Source organism: Rhinatrema bivittatum, chromosome 10, assembly GCF_901001135.1.
Source record: "Rhinatrema bivittatum chromosome 10, aRhiBiv1.1, whole genome shotgun sequence".
NCBI lineage: Eukaryota > Metazoa > Chordata > Amphibia > Gymnophiona > Rhinatrematidae > Rhinatrema > Rhinatrema bivittatum.
In genome coordinates, this window is record NC_042624.1 from 59,812,596 (window position 1) to 59,830,606 (window position 18,011).

Here is an 18,011-nt window from a genome sequence, read left to right on the forward strand (position 1 = left end):
AACCAAGTTCTAATTCACTCCAGGATATTTTGCATCCCAGTCCTTCACCAACGCCTCACTTCTTCCACCTACCACCAATACCAACCTCTTTTAACTGCCCTGTTTCTCCCCCCTGGCGTTCAGTCAGCATGGTACGTACATTCACACCATGGCACAGCACAGTCCTGAAATGAAAAATACTAATAGTATCGGCAATAAAGATATTTGAAAATTGTTACCACCTTCAAATTATTTCATCTGAGCACAACATTGTTTCTAGATAGAAACGTTGCTTGCTCTCTACAGCCAGCTAAAAAGCCGGGCAGTAGCTGGTGACAAATCAGCATAAGTGACCAGGCCTAAGTGACCAGTGACAAATCAGCCAGAGACCAGGCAGAAATAATAAAAAAAAGAAAAAGCCCTAAAAACCGCACACGCCCTTAAAACTAACCCAAAAAAATGCAACCCAAAAAAGCCGAAAAATTTCCCGCAGCTGATCTAAACATTTTGCCCAATTGGGCAGAAAAACCACCCAACTGGCACCACTGGGTGCAAGATACAAGAAGGCCCAGAAGCCACAAGGCATAGAGCAAGGTAAGAGTGGCCAGGTCAGAGATCCAAGGGTGATAGGGAGGCATATAGGTACTGACAAGGTTGGGTTAAATAGTGCAAGGATTGCTGAGTCAGATGGTCAGTGAGGAGGTGGCTCAGATAGCTAGAAGCAGAGCTCACCGGAGGCCTCTGCTGGTGGGGAGGTGTCATTGCAGGCAGAAGCAGAGCACGGTGAGGTTGCACTGCAGGTGAAAACGCACTCATCAACACAAACTCCTATGTAATATCTGGATCCAAATAAGAATCCACTTATCACAAACTTACACTCATTATTACCTTTTGAGTTTTTATCATATCATCACCATGCACTACTGTGTCATATTTATTCTCTTGGTTATTTATATTACCGCTCATATTTATGTACCGTCACATTCATTCAAATAGACTTATTTATTTACTCTGCTACACTATTACTTTAATTGTATGAAATGTAAATATTGCATTGTTTAACCTCTCCCCTCTTCCAGTTCCAAGTTAATTTTCCCTGTTTTATTGTAACTTTCTCACACCTTTTAATTGATTCTCTGTATTTAAAGTTCACAGTTGTATTGGAAATATTTATTACGTTACGCTATACTTTACACACATTGTTATTTGTAAACCGGGTTGATGTGATGCCTATCATGAAACTCGGTACAACAAAAATAATAAATAAATAAATAAATAAAATAAATAAAAATGTGACACAGGCCTAATGGCCCACAACATGAAACTTATTTTGGGTGAGCTCTGGGATCTACTGGCAAGACTGGCATACTTTTCACTGGGGAGGAGGCTGGGGGATTGATCTGTGAGGCCTGCTAGGGAGGTTTTTTTCTATAATTTCTGCTTATCAGGTGATATTCTTTGAATACTGCTGTTAAAGTTAGTTATTCAGGAACACATTCCTGGATAATTTTACATCTCAGGCCTACGTCTTGGCATAGCCAAGTAACTTATTCAGCTAACTCCAAATATCGGAGTTAATTGAATAAGTTATTCAGCTATCTCTTGGCCTTGTAAATGCCAGCGATATTCGAAACTCAGCATTTAGCCAGATAACTTACAAGTTATCAGCTAAATGCCTTTGAATATTGACTTGTCTCTGTCAAAAATGGCTAAACAGGAGTTATTCCAAACACTTCTTTAAGAAACCATGTTTTAATTTTTTTCATAAAATTCAGCTTATCTTGAAGTTCTTTTGGAAGCAAATTCCAAAGGGACGGTTCAAAGTCACTAAAAGTCATACATCTCATACTAGTTGAATGAACTATAGAAAGTAAAAATGTATTTAAGAAGCTTTGTTGGAATGATCTCAGTTGTCTATTAGGTGCCACATCCGCATACACAGAATGAGAATGGGGTAAATATATTTTGTTATCTATGATTTAATGGTATTCAGACTAAAACAATACACTGAATGTGTAATTGCTTTCATGGAACAGTTGTAAAAACAAATAGAATAAACATGAAGGGTGATAAACATGCAAGTGTAAGGAATTTTGAAAGGTTTTCTCCAAAAGCTGCATTAAGGATAGCCCCACTGTTTTGAATATTTAGTGCTGAAGGGTCAAATCCTTTACTAAGTGCAGATTTCTTAAATTGCATTATCCATTTCATGAAAATATTACACTCTGCACATTTTCACTCTTATCCTTTCTCTCTGTACCCTAGTGAGAATGAAAGTTTCAAAAATGTGCCATATCAAGTGGTGGAGCAAATCTTGGAGGACTTCCGAAGCGGGGAAAACGTAAGCTGCCTGGCACACACACATATGTAAGCTGGCAGAGGATGGCCTTAAGGACAGTGCTTGTAGGCTCAGTCACTGATATGATATGCATCCTACTAAAGCACCATCCTACTACTTGACAAAATGATTCCTTCAAGCTTAGTTTCTTGGAAGCACTTGGTAAAAATGAGCTTATGCAACCCTCTAACCAGAGGCATCAGAATATTTCTAAACAGAAGCAAGAAGGGTGTGTGTCTTGGGATTGTAAAATAATGTTTTTAATATTTTTTGAAGTGCCATGCTGGGTCAGACCGAGGTCCATGGAGCCCAGCATCCTGTCTCCGGCAGTGGCCAGTCTGGGTCTCAAGTACCCGGCAGATCCCCAGTAGTTGATCTAATTCTTGTATCTCACTCCCAGGGATAAGCGCTGGCTTTCCCAAGTCTGCCTGGCTAATAACTGTTCATGGACTTTTCCTTCAGGAGCATGTCCAGCCCTCTTTTAAACCCCACTATGTTAGTTGCCTTGATCACATCCTCTGGCAACAGATTCCATAGCTTGATTGTGCGCTGAGTGAAGAAATACTTTCTACAATTTGTTTTAAACTTCTGGTTGTTAGTGTCATGGAGTGTCCCCAAGTCCTGGTGTTGTTTAAAAGAATAAATAACCATTCCCTATTTATCCATTCCACCCCACTCATGATTTTATGAATCTTAATCATATCTCCTCTCAGAGATCTGAAAGATTCAGTAAGTTTAAATGCCTAGCTGTAGTTTGACTGCTTAGTTGAAGGGAGGAGGCCCACCCGGTAGGGAGAGCATACGGGGGAAGAGAGGGGTAGAAAGGGGAGCTGATTCAGTACTAGCTTCTAGAGCATTTGGTAATAGGAGTACCCCCACCTCCCACTTACAGCTGTGCTTCAGTGATTACAGCCTCAGTGGCACACTCGGACTTCACACTCCCAGTATTTACAGATAGAAATAAATAATCTGTTTAGCCTTTCTCCATATGGCAGCTTTTTCCATCCCCTTTATCATTTTTGTTGCCTTCTACTGTACGTTTTCTGTGTCCACTATGTATTTTCTGGGATAGGGCAACCAGAACTGCACATAATGTTCAAGGTGCAGTTGCACCATGGATCTATACAAAGGTAGGGGCGGTTTGGCCTATCGGGGTTTCAGGAATGCCCTGGTAGGCCAGGCCAGCCAGCCAAGCATGTGGTGTGTGTTGGTCGCAGTGGCTCCCATGGTTGCGGGGCCACTGTGACTAACCCTGGGGCTCCAGCCATACCTTCCATATCGAGAGTCTCTTCCGACACGCTCCCTCTCTGACTTTTCTCACGGCAGTGGCGGCAGCAGCTCCCCGGTCCTGCACCCTCTGCTCTCTCAGACCTTTTCCCCCCCCACCTTCAGCTGCTGCCTTACCTCTCACCAGCTCGCATTCTGTCTTCCCTGTGGGAGGCAGGTGGGCAGCCTAGCACTGCTGCCTCTCCTTCAGCTTCATGCTGTCTGCTTCTCTGCCGCGAGCACACCTCATCCTCGGGCTGCGGCAAAAACCAAAACAAAACAGCCTGCCCTTTCCTAAGACAAGGGATGCCTCCTCCCACAGCAACAGGCTAGGGGGCTTTGTTTGCATTCCCCTAATCACCAATATGAGTAGAAACTTTTTTTTTTTAAGTTAACAGGCATGGTTGGGAGAGAGGGAGGAAGAGAGAGTGTGTGAATGATCCAGAGTCTGAGTGTATGTGTGACTACTGACTATATGTGACAGAGCATGTGACTCAGCTTATGTGTGTGAGGCCGATTTCGGAGCAGCCTCGGAGGGAACAGAGGCAGCCTGTGCGCGGCTCGGCGCGCACAGGCTGCCGATTTTGCGCAGCCTTGCGCACGCCGACACATATCTTTTAAAATCCAGCGTACTTTTTAAAAATCTGCCCCCAACTGTTTTGAAATATGTTTTCTTTTTATTATCATGTTTTTTTCTATTATGTTTGATGTTTATGCTTCTTAATTGTATTGTTTGTTTTTTTTTATGAGAAATTATGATGTTTTTTACTGCATACAGAGTGTGCCTTGTTGCAATTTCCAGTTCAGTTTTGTCTGCATATTTCTGTTTATAGTCTCTTTATTCTGTATTTGGTATGGGTCTGTCTGTGTCCTGTAAGTGTAACTGAGGTGAGGGATTCTGCTAGCATGCAGTTTCTGTGTAGGAATCTGAAGCAACCTAACTCTTTCTGTTTTCCTAATAGGAGGTATATTGGTGTTTTAGGGCCTGAGGTAATATTCATAATGTTGGCTTTTTATAGGTTGGGGTGTTACTGTTTGAATGCTGTCATAGAAAACAAGTTGCCAAGTAGGTTCAATAAATTAGAAAATACAGAGAGTGTCTCTAAGAAACTTTTTAAGGAAATTTTTAAATAAGGACCTTCATACCACCTTGTGGATCCTGGAGCAAGAATTTTGTCTTCCAGTCTTTTCACCGCTTGAGATACACTTTAATCATCAGTAAAAGGAACAAGTGAAATTTTTCTGCCTGCAGCCGGTGAAGATCAGAGCGCTGCCACCGCCAGAGACTAGGCCTGCAGGGCCCAAAGACTGGAGTGCCGGCCGGCGCCAGAGACAAGGCTGGCGAGGCCTGAAGACTGGAGCACTGGCTGCCGCCAGAGACCAGGCCAGTGGGGGTCGAAGATTGGAGCGCTGCCGCTACCGGAGACCAGGCCAGCGGCAGCCGGACTGAGCTGTTCAGCTGGGGGCCAGTGTGTGTGAGTGTGTGTGTACATGAGGGGGAGGGTTCTTCTATATGTGTGTGTGTGTGTGTGTTGTGTATGTGAAGGGGGATGGTGCTTCTATGTGTGTGTGTGTGTGTGTGTGTGTGGTGTGTATGTGAGGGGGGAGGGTGCTTCAGTCTGTGTGTGTGAGGGAGAGAGAGAAAGAAGCATGTGTGTGATTGAAAGCCTGTGTGTGTGAGAGAGAGAGAACATGTGTGTGATTGAAAGCCTGTGTTTAAGTAAGAGAGAGAGCACTGTGTGATTGAGAGAGACTGGTCAGAGAGGTGACGTGTGTATGTGTGAGAAAGACTGATCAGAGAGGTGACTGGTGCGTGTGAGTGACAGAAACTGGTCCTGAGGGTGTGACTGGTGTGTATATGTATGTGTGAGTGTGTGAGAGAGAGAGACTGGTTGTGGTCCCTAAGGAAGAGGACCATGAGGTCAGCTTCAGCAGCTACTGCTGCTTTTGCTGTGACCTGCAAGGGAAAGGAGTAGGAGAACTTCTGGAGAGGATAAGTAAAGTTGGCTTTTTAAGTTCATTTTTCTTGACTGACTGTCTTTTTAATTATTGGGTATTCTGTGATGTGTCTGCTGTTTTGAAATATTTTATTGGTGTTCGGAGAATTTTTAATATTTTTTAATTGTTTTTAATTGTTAGATGTTGTTCTGTTCATCAGCTCTTTTGAAACATTTATTCATATAGTTTTACAACTATAAACTATGTGAGGATCTATAACAGCTTGGCTTTTTCTGTTTCCCTAATCGGAGGTGATTTGGTGTTTAGGGCCTGGTTTAATATTTGTAGTGTTGCCTTTTTATAGGTAGAGCAGTTCCATTTGAGTGTATGCCATAATGCAGGTGTAAATTTGTGTGGATTAGTTTGTGTGCGTTATTGCAGATCCTGATACTATGTTAGGTGCTATATTTCTGTTTCCATTTCTCCAGTTTTGTACTGCTTGCAGAGTGGCTTTTTTGGGTTTCCATTCCAGTTTCTGTCTCCATATTTGTAATTTGTGGTCTTTCTGTAATTGGTGAAGGTCGATCTTGTGTGTATGACTGAGGTGAGGTATTTAACTAGTATGTAGACTAGTAAAATACCTCACCTTATTTGTTGTGCATTCTCAAAAGGACATGTATTGGTGGTGAACTGTTGTCTTTTTGTAAGTAGGGCTATTGTGTTGCTGTTGTTGAGATAACACCAGAATATATTTTTTGTATGGTGAGCTGTACAGGGTTCAATCCAGTGGGAGCACTGAGAGGACAGGATTACCTTGCTGGTGGCTGCAAAGTATTGCTTGGAGACATTTTTAAAACTTAAAAGTATTGGGGAGAACTAAACTATTGGGATATATTATTTAGTGTGTTCATGTGTTTTGTTTTAAATAGGTAATCAGAAAGTTAGGCAACAAATGAACTTTGTGTGTTTGTATTTCCCAACCCTTGTACCCCTCTCCCACTCACCCCTAGCTCATCCCTTAATTTATAGGCAGATGTCACGTTCACACTTAAAATAAAAAATAATACATTTAAATTTTTTTTTTTTAAATCAACCTTTTAACTTAAACTAAAAAATTCTCCACATATATCCGAAGCAGAAAGCCTGTGAGGGAGTCAGTTGGGCCGTTAGATGATCGAGGGGTTAAAGGGGCACTTAGAGAAGATAAGGCCATCGCGGAAAGATTAAATGATTTCTTTGCTTCGGTGTTTACTGAAGAGGATGTTGGGGAGGTACCCGTAATGGAGGTACCCGTAATGGAGAAGGTTTTCATGGGTAATGATTCAGATGGACTGAATCAAATCACGGTGAACCTAGAAGATGTGGTAGGCCTGATTGACAAACTGAAGAGTAGTAAATCACCTGGACCGGATGGTATACACCCCAGAGTTCTGAAGGAACTAAAAAATGAAATTTCAGACCTATTAGTAAAAATTTGTAACTTATCATTAAAATCATCCATTGTACCTGAAGACTGGAGGATAGCAAATGTAACCCCAATATTTAAAAAGGGCTCCAGGGGCGATCCGGGAAACTACAGACCGGTTAGCCTGACTTCAGTGCCAGGAAAAATAGTGGAAAGTGTTCTAAACATCAAAATCACAGAACATATAGAAAGACATGGTTTAATGGAACAAAGTCAGCATGGCTTTACCCAGGGCAAGTCTTGCCTCACAAATCTGCTTCACTTTTTTGAAGGAGTTAATAAACATGTGGATAAAGGTGAACCGGTAGATATAGTATACTTGGATTTTCAGAAGGCGTTTGACAAAGTTCCTCATGAGAGGCTTCTAGGAAAAGTAAAAAGTCATGGGATAGGTGGCGATGTCCTTTCGTGGATTGCAAACTGGCTAAAAGACAGGAAACAGAGAGTAGGATTAAATGGGCAATTTTCTCAGTGGAAGGGAGTGGACAGTGGAGTGCCTCAGGGATCTGTATTGGGACCCTTACTGTTCAATATATTTATAAATGATCTGGAAAGAAATACGACGAGTGAGATAATCAAATTTGCAGATGACACAAAATTGTGCAGAGTAGTTAAATCACAAGCAGATTGTGATAAATTGCAGGAAGACCTTATGAGACTGGAAAATTGGGCATCCAAATGGCAGATGAAATTTAATGTGGATAAGTGCAAGGTGATGCATATAGGGAAAAATAACCCATGCTATAATTACACGATGTTGGGTTCCATATTAGGTGCTACAACCCAAGAAAGAGATCTAGGTGTCATAGTGGATAACACATTGAAATCGTCGGTTCAGTGTGCTGCGGCAGTCAAAAAAGCAAACAGAATGTTGGGAATTATTAGAAAAGGAATGATGAATAAAACGGAAAATGTCATAATGCCTCTGTATCGCTCCATGGTGAGACCTCACCTTGAATACTGTGTACAATTCTGGTCGCCGCATCTCAAAAAAGATATAATTGCGATGGAGAAGGTACAGAGAAGGGCTACCAAAATGATAAGGGGAATGGAACAACTCCCCTATGAGGAAAGACTAAAGAGGTTAGGACTTTTCAGCTTGGAGAAGAGACGACTGAGGGGGGATATGATAGAGGTGTTTAAAATCATGAGAGGTCTAGAACGGGTAGATGTGAATCGGTTATTTACTCTTTCGGATAGTAGAAGGACTAGGGGACACTCCATGAAGTTAGCATGGGGCACATTTAAAACTAATCGGAGAAAGTTCTTTTTTACTCAACGCACAATTAAACTCTGGAATTTGTTGCCAGAGAATGTGGTTCGTGCAGTTAGTATAGCTGTGTTTAAAAAAGGATTGGATAAGTTCTTGGAGGAGAAGTCCATTACCTGCTATTAAGTTCACTTAGAGAATAGCCACTGCCATTAGCAATGGTTACATGGAATAGACTTAGTTTTTGGGTACTTGCCAGGTTCTTATGGCCTGGATTGGCCACTGTTGGAAACAGGATGCTGGGCTTGATGGACCCTTGGTCTGACCCAGTATGGCATTTTCTTATGTTCTTATGTTCTTATGTTCTTATTAAGAGTTTGATCATTCCCTTGTAGGTCACTACCAGATATATAGTGAATACACTAATACATTTAAAGGACCCTAATTGTACGCAATCCTACACCCATAGCAACCTAAAAAACTAGGAATTGAACAAATTTAAGATGAAGGCAGCAGTCCAGCAGCAAGAGGGGGAACTCCCAGTCTTTTGCATCGTGTCATATGTATGATTTTTTTACCCGCCAGTGAGAAGTTGTATGTGTGCATGCGATGCAAAGAGCTCTTGTCTTTCAGAGAACAAGTACGATCTCTGGAGGCTAGACCTGGAGCAGTAGCGTAGCGCGGGGTGGGCGGCCGCCCCGGGCGCCGGGTCTAAGGGGGCGCCAAAAAGCTATTTAAATAAAAAAGAAATTAGTATTTTAAGCCCAGATGTAAGATGTGTTGAATACCGGCAGATCGTCTTTTTTTTTTTTTTTTGTTATGAGAGATTTATAGTAATGGTCAGGGGCGGATTGACCTATCGGGGGATTGGGCATCCCCCGGTGGGCCGGTCTACCTGGTCACGTGGTCTCGACTGCGTGGCTCTTCTTCAGCCCAGCCTCAAAGCCTTCGCCAAGCCGGCAGGGGCCGAAGAAATACAAATCGAGGCCGGCGGGGGCCGAAGAAAAGAAGATCAGCCAGCGGCGCGTGGGCCGAAGAAATGAAGATGGGAACCACCCAGCCAGCCCCCGCTGGAGAAATTAAAATCGAGGCCGGCGGCGGCCGAAGAAAAGAAGATGGGCGCCTCCCAGCCAGCCTCAAGTAGGGGCTGGCTGGGAGGCGCCCATCTTCTTTTCTTCCAACTTATTATCTTACTTTTCATCCAACTTTGTTATGCTCGGATCTTATCATCCAACTTTGTCCACTGTTACCTGATGCACTCAATTAATTCACTATTGTAGACACTTATTTTATACGACTTTTAAAATCTGTTTGACATGTTATTGATATTTATTTAATAGTCACGTTCTTATGTTCAGAAACTTTGTTTAATATCTACGTTCTCTTGTTCTAAAAAAACCATTTCTATGTAACGCCTTAACAGCGACTGTTTTGTTCTATGGAAACCGACCTGATTCGATATGTGTATCGAGAATGTCGGTATATAAAAATTCTAAATAAATAAAATAAATAAATAAATAAATATAGATGAGACCTTCATGGACATAGTAGACAAGTCCCCAACTTCATTTTAGCATCCTTGGAGCTACCTTGGAAGAGAAAGGTCTCATGATCAGAGAGCATCAACCTGGTGCAGCAGGAAATGATCCTGTAGCAAGGACCTGCTCTCCAGTTGGTGCATTGCCCTCTAGCACCGAGGATGTGTTAGCTAGGGCTTCTACCAAGGAGGGAAGAGTCAGGTCGGCCGTCATAGTTGGTGATTAGATTATTAGGAATGTAGACAGCTGGGTGGCTGATGGGCATGAGGATTGCCTGGTAACATACCTACCTGTTACGAAAGTGGCGGACCTCATGCGTCACCTAGATAGGATTTTAGACAGTGCTGGGGAGGAGCCAGCTATTTTGGTACATGTGGGCACCAATGACATAGGAAAAAGTGGAAAGGAAGTTCTGGAAGCCAAATTTAGGCTCTTAAGTAGAAAGCTGAAATCTAGAACCTCCAGGGTAGCATTCTCTGAAATGCTCCTTATTCCACGTGCAGGTCCCCAGAGGCAGGCAGAGCTCTGGAGTCTCAATGCATGGATGAGACAATGGTGCAAGGAAGAGGGATTCAGTTTTGTAAGGAACTGGGTAACCTTTTGGGGAAGGAGGAGTCTTTTCTGAAGGGATGGGCTCCACCTTAAACAGGGTGGAATCAGGCTGCTTTCGCTAACCTTTAAAAAGCAGATAGAGCAGCTTTTAAACTAGAACAAAAGGGAAAGCCGACAGTCGCTCAGCAGCACATGGTTCGGAGGGAGGTATCTTCAAAGGATACTAGTGAAGGCAGTTAAAACTTATTTATTTAAGATTGCATATGCTCATCTTGAAAATTGACTAACTCACTTCTTTTTAAGCCACATTTTTTGTAGCAATCTACTATTCAATTACACATTTTGAAGGAATATGGTTTATATGAGTTATATTTTTAGATTTATTATTTCCTTTCTATCTTTGACTATTTTTGTTAAAAAATTAGTATATTTATTTTATGAGTAGGGATTATGACAATATAATGTATTTTTATTCTTTCTATTTCTTATCTATACTTTTTAAATTTGACGTTTTATTTTATTTTTTGTTTTTTCTTTGGTTAATGGCTCTATATAATCGAAATTTGTAAACCGTCTTGATCAAACTAGTTTGAAAAGACGGTATAGAAATATTTTTAAATAAAATAAATAAATAAATTAGAGTTAGGGCATTCCAACAGAGAGGTTCCACTAATAACAAAAGTAGTCCAAGTGCCTGTAATTAAAAACTCACCTGAGTTAAAAGATTCCAATTTATTCCTGACAACTGAAAAGCAGAATGTTAATACAAACAAAAAACACATTTTGAAATATTTGTATGCTACTGTCAGAAGTCTAAGAAGTAAAATGGGAGAATTAGAGTGTATAGCAGTGAATGATGACATAGACTTAATTGGCATATTAGAGACATGTTGTAAAGGGGATAACCAATGAGATAGTGCTATGCCGGGGTACAAATTATATCACAATCAGGTTAATACAGTAAAGTGCGGCCGCGGTTACCCTGCTTCTAACCCGCTTTCTACTCACAATTTGGCCGCGTTAGTCCAACCCGCGATTCACTATCCCTTTTAACCCATCCTTACCTCCTCTTTAAATCAACGGGTAACCCCTTCCGCCCACGGCATGTATATGAGATGTAAACGATCGGATTAGCTGTTCCCTCCCATACAGTAACGCGCGCCCCGATTATCGCTTTTTAAACCTGCAGTTTTGCCGCGCGTTTAACCTGCTAATTTACCGCCTACTCTTACCCCTGCGTTAGAGGCAGGGGTAAGGGTAGGCGGCAAACTTTCCCCCAGCCCTCGCTCACCTGCCCTGGCTGGGTCCATGGGTGCCGGTCTCCGGGGCAGCCCAGTCCTCTCTACCCTCCTCCTGAAGCAACGAAAAGCGAAAAAGGAGAAAAGCGAAACGACATGTGAAGTGTAACTTACTTTTCTTGCAGCCCTCCTCCGGAGACGCACCGCGGCTCCCCTGCCTCCCGGGGGCTGCCCCCTGCCTCCCGGGGGCAGCCGGCGGCGAAAGCAGCCCTGCCGGCAAAGATGGATGCCTGCACGGGCCCTCTGACACGATCGCTCCCAGGAGAATCCTTTACTGAGCTGCGGCCACTTCTCCTGTGTGCATTCAGCCTGTGCGTGCAATTTGGCCGCTCAAGGCTTGACGTCACTACGTTTGGCGTCACGGCGTGTGACATCGGCGTTTGCTATTGCACTGCCTTGAGCGCCGTGACGCCAAACGTAGTGACGTCACGCCTTGAACTATCTATCAGATGTGTCCCAACAGAAAATAGGTTGAGAACCACTGCTCTAAAAGGTTGACTTGGCATGCTTTTGGGAGCTGTTGAAGCACGTGCTGCACAGAAAGTGCACAAGAATGTCTGATAAATAACCTGTGGGCTTATTTTGTAAATAAAATACCCCGGGCTGATATTTTCCTACAATCCACTCCTGTACAAAGGCATTATGTTATTCTCATTTTTGTTCTCTATTCCTTGCCTCATAATTCCTAACATTCTATTTATTGGCCTTTTTGACTGTCACCCACACTGAGCCAAAGATTTCAAAGTATTGTCTACAAGGACTCTAAAGTCCTTTTCCTAGGTGGTGACTCCTAACATGGAACCCAGCATTGTGTACCTGTAGTTTGGATTCTTTTTCCCTACATCCATTACTTTGCATCTGCCGTTTAGATTCCCAGTCTCCTACTCTCACAAGGTCCTTCTTCAGTTCTTCACAGTCCACTGCTATTTTAATGTTTAGAAACAATTTTGTGTCATCTGCAAATTTGGTCATCTCACTCATTATTCCTTTCTTCAGATCATTTATGAGTAAGGTAAATAGCACACGTCCCAATGCAGACCCCTGGGGTATGCCACTAACAAACTTTCTCCATTTGGAAAACTGACTATTTAGTCCTACCCTCTGTTTCCTGTCATTTATTCAGTTAACAATCCACAATAGGACACTGCCTCTGATCCCATGACTTCCCAATTTCCTGAGGATTCTCTGATGAAGGACTTTGTCAGATGCCTTGTGAAAATCCAAATACACTGTATCAATCGGCTCACTTTTTATCCTAATATTTATATACACATTCAAAATAAGAGTTCCCTTTGCAAAAATCATGCTGACTCTTCCCCATTAAACCATGTCTTATCTAAGTGGTCAACAATTTTGTTTTGAAGAATGGCTTCTACCATTTTTCCTAGTACCGACATCCGGTCTACAGTTTCCTGGATCACCCCTGGAGCCCTTTTTAAAAATTGGCATCAGTTTGGTCACTCTCTAGTCTTCTGGTAGCATGGTTGTTGTAAATTATAGGTTACAAATCAGCAGAAACAGGTCTGCAATTTCATGTATAAGTTTCTTCAGAACTCTGTGGTGAATACCATCCAGTATTTTCTTAATTCATGAGTTTTATTGTTGTCTCATATTGCTTATGTTCCTTTGTACCTCACCCAGAGTGTCTTTGAACAAATGAACATATGCTAAATATAATTAACTGAATACATTTTATAGCATATATTATTGTCTCATGACTTATGTCACAGTTTCATAGTGTATATTGCAGCACTGTGATGCATGTATCAATCTTATGGTTTTTATGGCAGTCCCAAGATTCATGTGGCAACATAGATGCAAAAACTAATTGTACAAAGAAATTAAAATGTATTTATTTATTGACATTTATCAACCATTTTACTGTTTAAAAATTGCCGTAAGGAGAGGATATTATTTTCCATGTGCTTTCTTTTAGATAATAATTAAGGAACTTGAGCGTTTTGCGGGAGACATGCTCTTGACCAATCAGGAGACCTTAAAAACGACTGCTGAGATGCAGAAAAATTGGACGGATTTGGGGCAGAGGATGTTACAGGCTTACTGGAACTTGAATGAACCCCCATCTGTGCTGGACACCATGAACGATGTAAATACCAGTGTGACTAAGCTGACCCAACAGTATGCTAGGAGAATGGATGGTGAAAATGGTAAGGGAAGAAGCTATTTTACTGAGCAATTTTAATTTTCTTTGCTGGCATGGAATTAACACACGGCCTTAATCTTTCTTGGCAAAGCAAGTAATATCATCTAGTGACTGAAAAAGCAATGAAATGACGTCATGTGATCTCAGTAATATCATGAGATGAATGAGCAGATACAATGAGTATCAGTAGAGTTGTGATTATATATTGCATTTCTTGCCTTCACAGGGGTTGCCAGTGCTCTGATGTCTATAGTCAGCAGCTTAGAAACGTGGGCCGTATCTCTGCAAAAAACTAAGGGATGGACAAAGCAAGATGGTGGAATCTGACTGGTGGAATTTCTTTGAAATGCTTCCTAAGTGGATGGCTCAAGTGGAGAGAGTATTAACGCTTATAGGCACTGCCCTGTTTGAAACAGAACTTAAGAATGAGAAAAATCAGAAAGAGTAAGATAACACTTTATCCCTAGAGCTACTGCTGTGCTAAGATAAAATTCCATGCCAGGTGCTTCTGATATGTTAAGGGTTATTTTATTCAAGCACTACAGATGGGGTATACTCTTGCTGTGGTACTGTTGTTGTGGTAAAATTAATTTATTTAAAAAGCTTGTTTACTGCACTGTATTGTAGAATGCGGTTCACATAAAAATGGACATAATCAGAAATCAAACAACAAAAATAAAACATAGAGGGGCAGATTTTAAAAGTTACGCATGCAGCCTACAATTGTGCGCACTACCCAGCACACACAAATGTACGCCCAATTTTATAACATGCGCGTGCTAGTGCAACATGCGCGCGCCGAGCCCTCAGGGAGACCAGCTGGCTTTCCCTGTTCCCCCCCCCCCCTTCCCCTCCCTGTCCCGCCCTCCAGCCCAAACCACCCCCCCTTACCTTTGTTGTGGAAGTTACGCCTGCTGGCTGAGTGCCGGCGTGCAATCCTCCGGCCCAGCGGCCATACGGAGGCCTCTGGCCCGCCCCGCCCTCAGACCACCCATTTTTTCAAGCCCCGGGCCTTACACGCGTCCCAGGGCTTTACGCGCGCCGCCGGGCCTTTTGAAAATAGGCCCGGTGCGCGTAACCCCCCTACACGCGTAAATCTTTTAAAATCTGCCCCACAATATTCAGCATTGAAAAATAAAATTCTTAAAGAAAGCCAACAAAGCCAGGAAGCCTAAGATGGATACTAAGTTCATAGCTCATGCATGTCGGCTGAAGGAAAGGGGCTAATACGGTTCAGGTGTCCATCAAGCAAGAGCCTTTTTGAATAAGTCTGTTTTCATAGCTTTTAAAATTTCTTTTATGCTAGAAATGCATAGCATAGTCTGATAGAGAGTTCCAGATTTTAGGCACTGCTACGGAGAAGGCTCTGTTTCAGGTGATATCCAATGTTGCCACTTTCAAATCTGGGACTTCAAATAGATTTTTGTTAGCTGATCTTAACTGGCTGGTAGGTCTGTAAATCCGAAGAAAGAGGTGCTTAACCAAATAGATGCATCGTTATGTAGAGAATCATGATTTTGGTTATGGAGACGTTACGATTCAATCTATTATGCAATAACCATCGTCTAGCAGAATTTATGGATATTGAGACCAAGGCAAGGGTATCTGATCATGAGGGTTTATACAGGATGAACAACTGAATATCATCGGCATAAATTTAGTTATTTACGCCTAAACATGACAATAACTGACAGAGGGGGGGATAGATAAATGTTAAAGAGTGGTGGAAACAGCAGAATCTTGTGGGATGCCAGAGGACACTGCATTCCAATTAGAGACTTGCAAACCAACTTTCACTTGCTGTGATTTGTTTGTTAAATAGGAAGAAAACCAGTCGTAAACTGTTTCTTGTGATGTCGATAGATTGTAAACACATCAAAAGAATTATATGGTCAATGGTGTCAAATGCAGCTGTTATATTAATTTGAACAAGGATATAATTTGTATTTGAGACCAACCCTCGGAGAATGATGTCTAAGGAGGAACTTTCAAGTTTTGAAAATTGTATTGCATGAGATAACCTGATATTATAAATAAATGTCACAGATAAATAAACTGAAAATATCAACAAGAACAATAAGGGCCTGATGTTCAAAAGCATTTACATGCTTAAAACTGGGTCTTTGAAAAATCACCTTTAAGTTTTTTGTCTCCTGTAATACATAGCTCAGTTTTTCTCTGTGAACAAGCAGGACAGTAATCAGTCACACAAGCAGATGGCATCATCTGATGGCACAAAATGGAAAAACTCTCTCAGAGCTCAGAAAAACCAAGAAGATTTTTATGAGCATGTGTGGGGATTCCTGTGCAGCTGCTGCCATGTGAGCCTCCAGTCTTTTGTCTTCAACTCATGAAAAAGGACGGCATTTTTTATCTCTCTCCTAAGCCACTTGTCAAACGTTTTTGCTTGCAGAGCTTTTACTTAATTTCTTTAGTTTAATTTTGTCGATTAGTGTTTTTCGTTTTTCACAAGTCTCAAAAAAAAAAAAAAAAAAGAAAGATTTTTCTATTGTGAAAATTGAGTTTGACTTAGCTTCAGTTGTCTTTCCAATAGTGGTCAAGAAAGCAGGATTCAAATGATGTTCCATATATTCCTACAAGATGTCTTTAGCGCAGTGGTCCCCAACCCTGTTCTGGGGGCCCCCCAGCCAGTCGGGTTTTCAGGATATCCACAACGAATATGCATGAGAGAAAATGTGCATGTTATGGAGGCAGTGTATGCAAATTTTCTCTCATGCATATTCATTGTGGATATCCTGAAAACCCGACTGGCTGGGGGGGTCCCCAGGACAGGGTTGGAGACCACTGCTTTAGCTGATCTCCACAGCCACTGCCCTCGTTGTTTGAGACTGCCACATGATGTACCTTTCTGCTGCCTGTGTCCAAATGTCTCCCAGAGCTATAAAGTTCAGAAGTTTCACACTCAAAGAATTTTTGTGTTCTCGGTCTTCTGGTGCAGTGAAACAAAACAATCATCAGCTGAGGGAAGGACCAGTGCCTAAAGTAAAATGTCCAGAATCTTCTCATGCCAAGGGCTATGATTTGAGGAAGTCTTGATGCAGGCATCGTTTCCCCTCTACTAAAGTGGGAGTAAAATTGTGCTCTTTGATGCCGAGACAGGCTCTGGCTGCGTTAATTACTCCTTGGCATGCAGAATTAGGAGACTATTACTTCTCAGTGCAGATATCTATCACTCCAAGGTGAGTCCACAACTTGAATACTGTGTGCAATTCTGGTTGCCGCACTTCAAAAAAGATATAGTTGCACTGGAGAAGGTATAGAGAAGGGCGACCAAAATGATCAAGAGGCTAGAACTGCTCACCTATTAGGAAAGGCTAAAGAGGTTAGGACTGTTCAGCTTGGAGAAGAGACGGCTGAGGGGGGGATATGATAGAGGTCTATAAAATCATGAGTGGACTAGAATGGGTAAATGTGAATTGGATATTTATTATTTTAGATAATAGAAGGACTAAGGGGCCCTCCATGAAGTTAGCAAGTAGCACATTTAAAACAAATTGGAGAAATTTCTTTTTCACTCAACGCACAATTAAGCTCTGGAATTTGTTGCTGGGGGATGTGGTTAAGGCAGTTAGTGTAGCTGGGTTTAAAAAAAAGCTTGGATAAGTTCCTGAAGAAGACCATAAACTGCTATTAATCAAGTTGACTTACGGATAGCCACTGCTTGAGCTTGGGACTTGAACCCTGGTGTCCTGGTTTGTAGCCTGCTACTCTAACCACTAGGCTCTGTGCTGGTGTTAATTTCTGAGTGTACAAATGTGTGGATTGGGCACACATTTCCTTTCTGCATTAAGGGGAATACATAATAGTGCTCATCAACATGAATTTTCATGTGATGAGCACTATTATCTATGTGGGCGGTTGGGCGCATTTTGAATGAACTAACCCCCGTTTTGCATCGGGGGTTATGGCTGCGGCCAGCACATTGGCCTGACTATCTGGTGTAAGTGATCGTAAACATCTCAAAAGTGAAAAAATGACTTGCGCAGGTTATAAAATACAGTAGCAACTATACGTGCGCCCTTATATCTATGTAAATGGGAACACACGAGCAATTTTGAAAGTTATCCTCATAATGAGTACTTGCATGCAGCCCTCTACTTAGAGTCCCCACTTGTGTAGCAGATTACTGTGCTGCTTGTCTGTGGAGAAAGCAAAGTTGCTTACCTGTAACAGGTGTTCTTCGTAGACAGCCACACGATCTTACCCGCCTCCCTTGTAGAGTTGAAAGTTAATTCACTATAA

At 42.0% G+C, this 18,011-nt stretch overlaps 1 protein-coding gene across 1 annotated transcript in view; it reads left to right on the top strand.

The window, feature by feature from the left end:
• AXDND1 (axonemal dynein light chain domain containing 1) overlaps positions 1-18,011 on the top strand; it is a 116,580-nt gene that overhangs the window by 77,817 nt on the left and 20,752 nt on the right. Inside the window, exons 15-17 of the mRNA XM_029618071.1 lie at positions 2,245-2,320; positions 13,521-13,752; positions 13,975-14,192. Coding sequence (XP_029473931.1) covers positions 2,245-2,320; positions 13,521-13,752; positions 13,975-14,075 — 409 coding nt within the window. The 3' untranslated portion in view covers positions 14,076-14,192. The remainder of the gene's footprint in view (positions 1-2,244; positions 2,321-13,520; positions 13,753-13,974; positions 14,193-18,011) is intronic.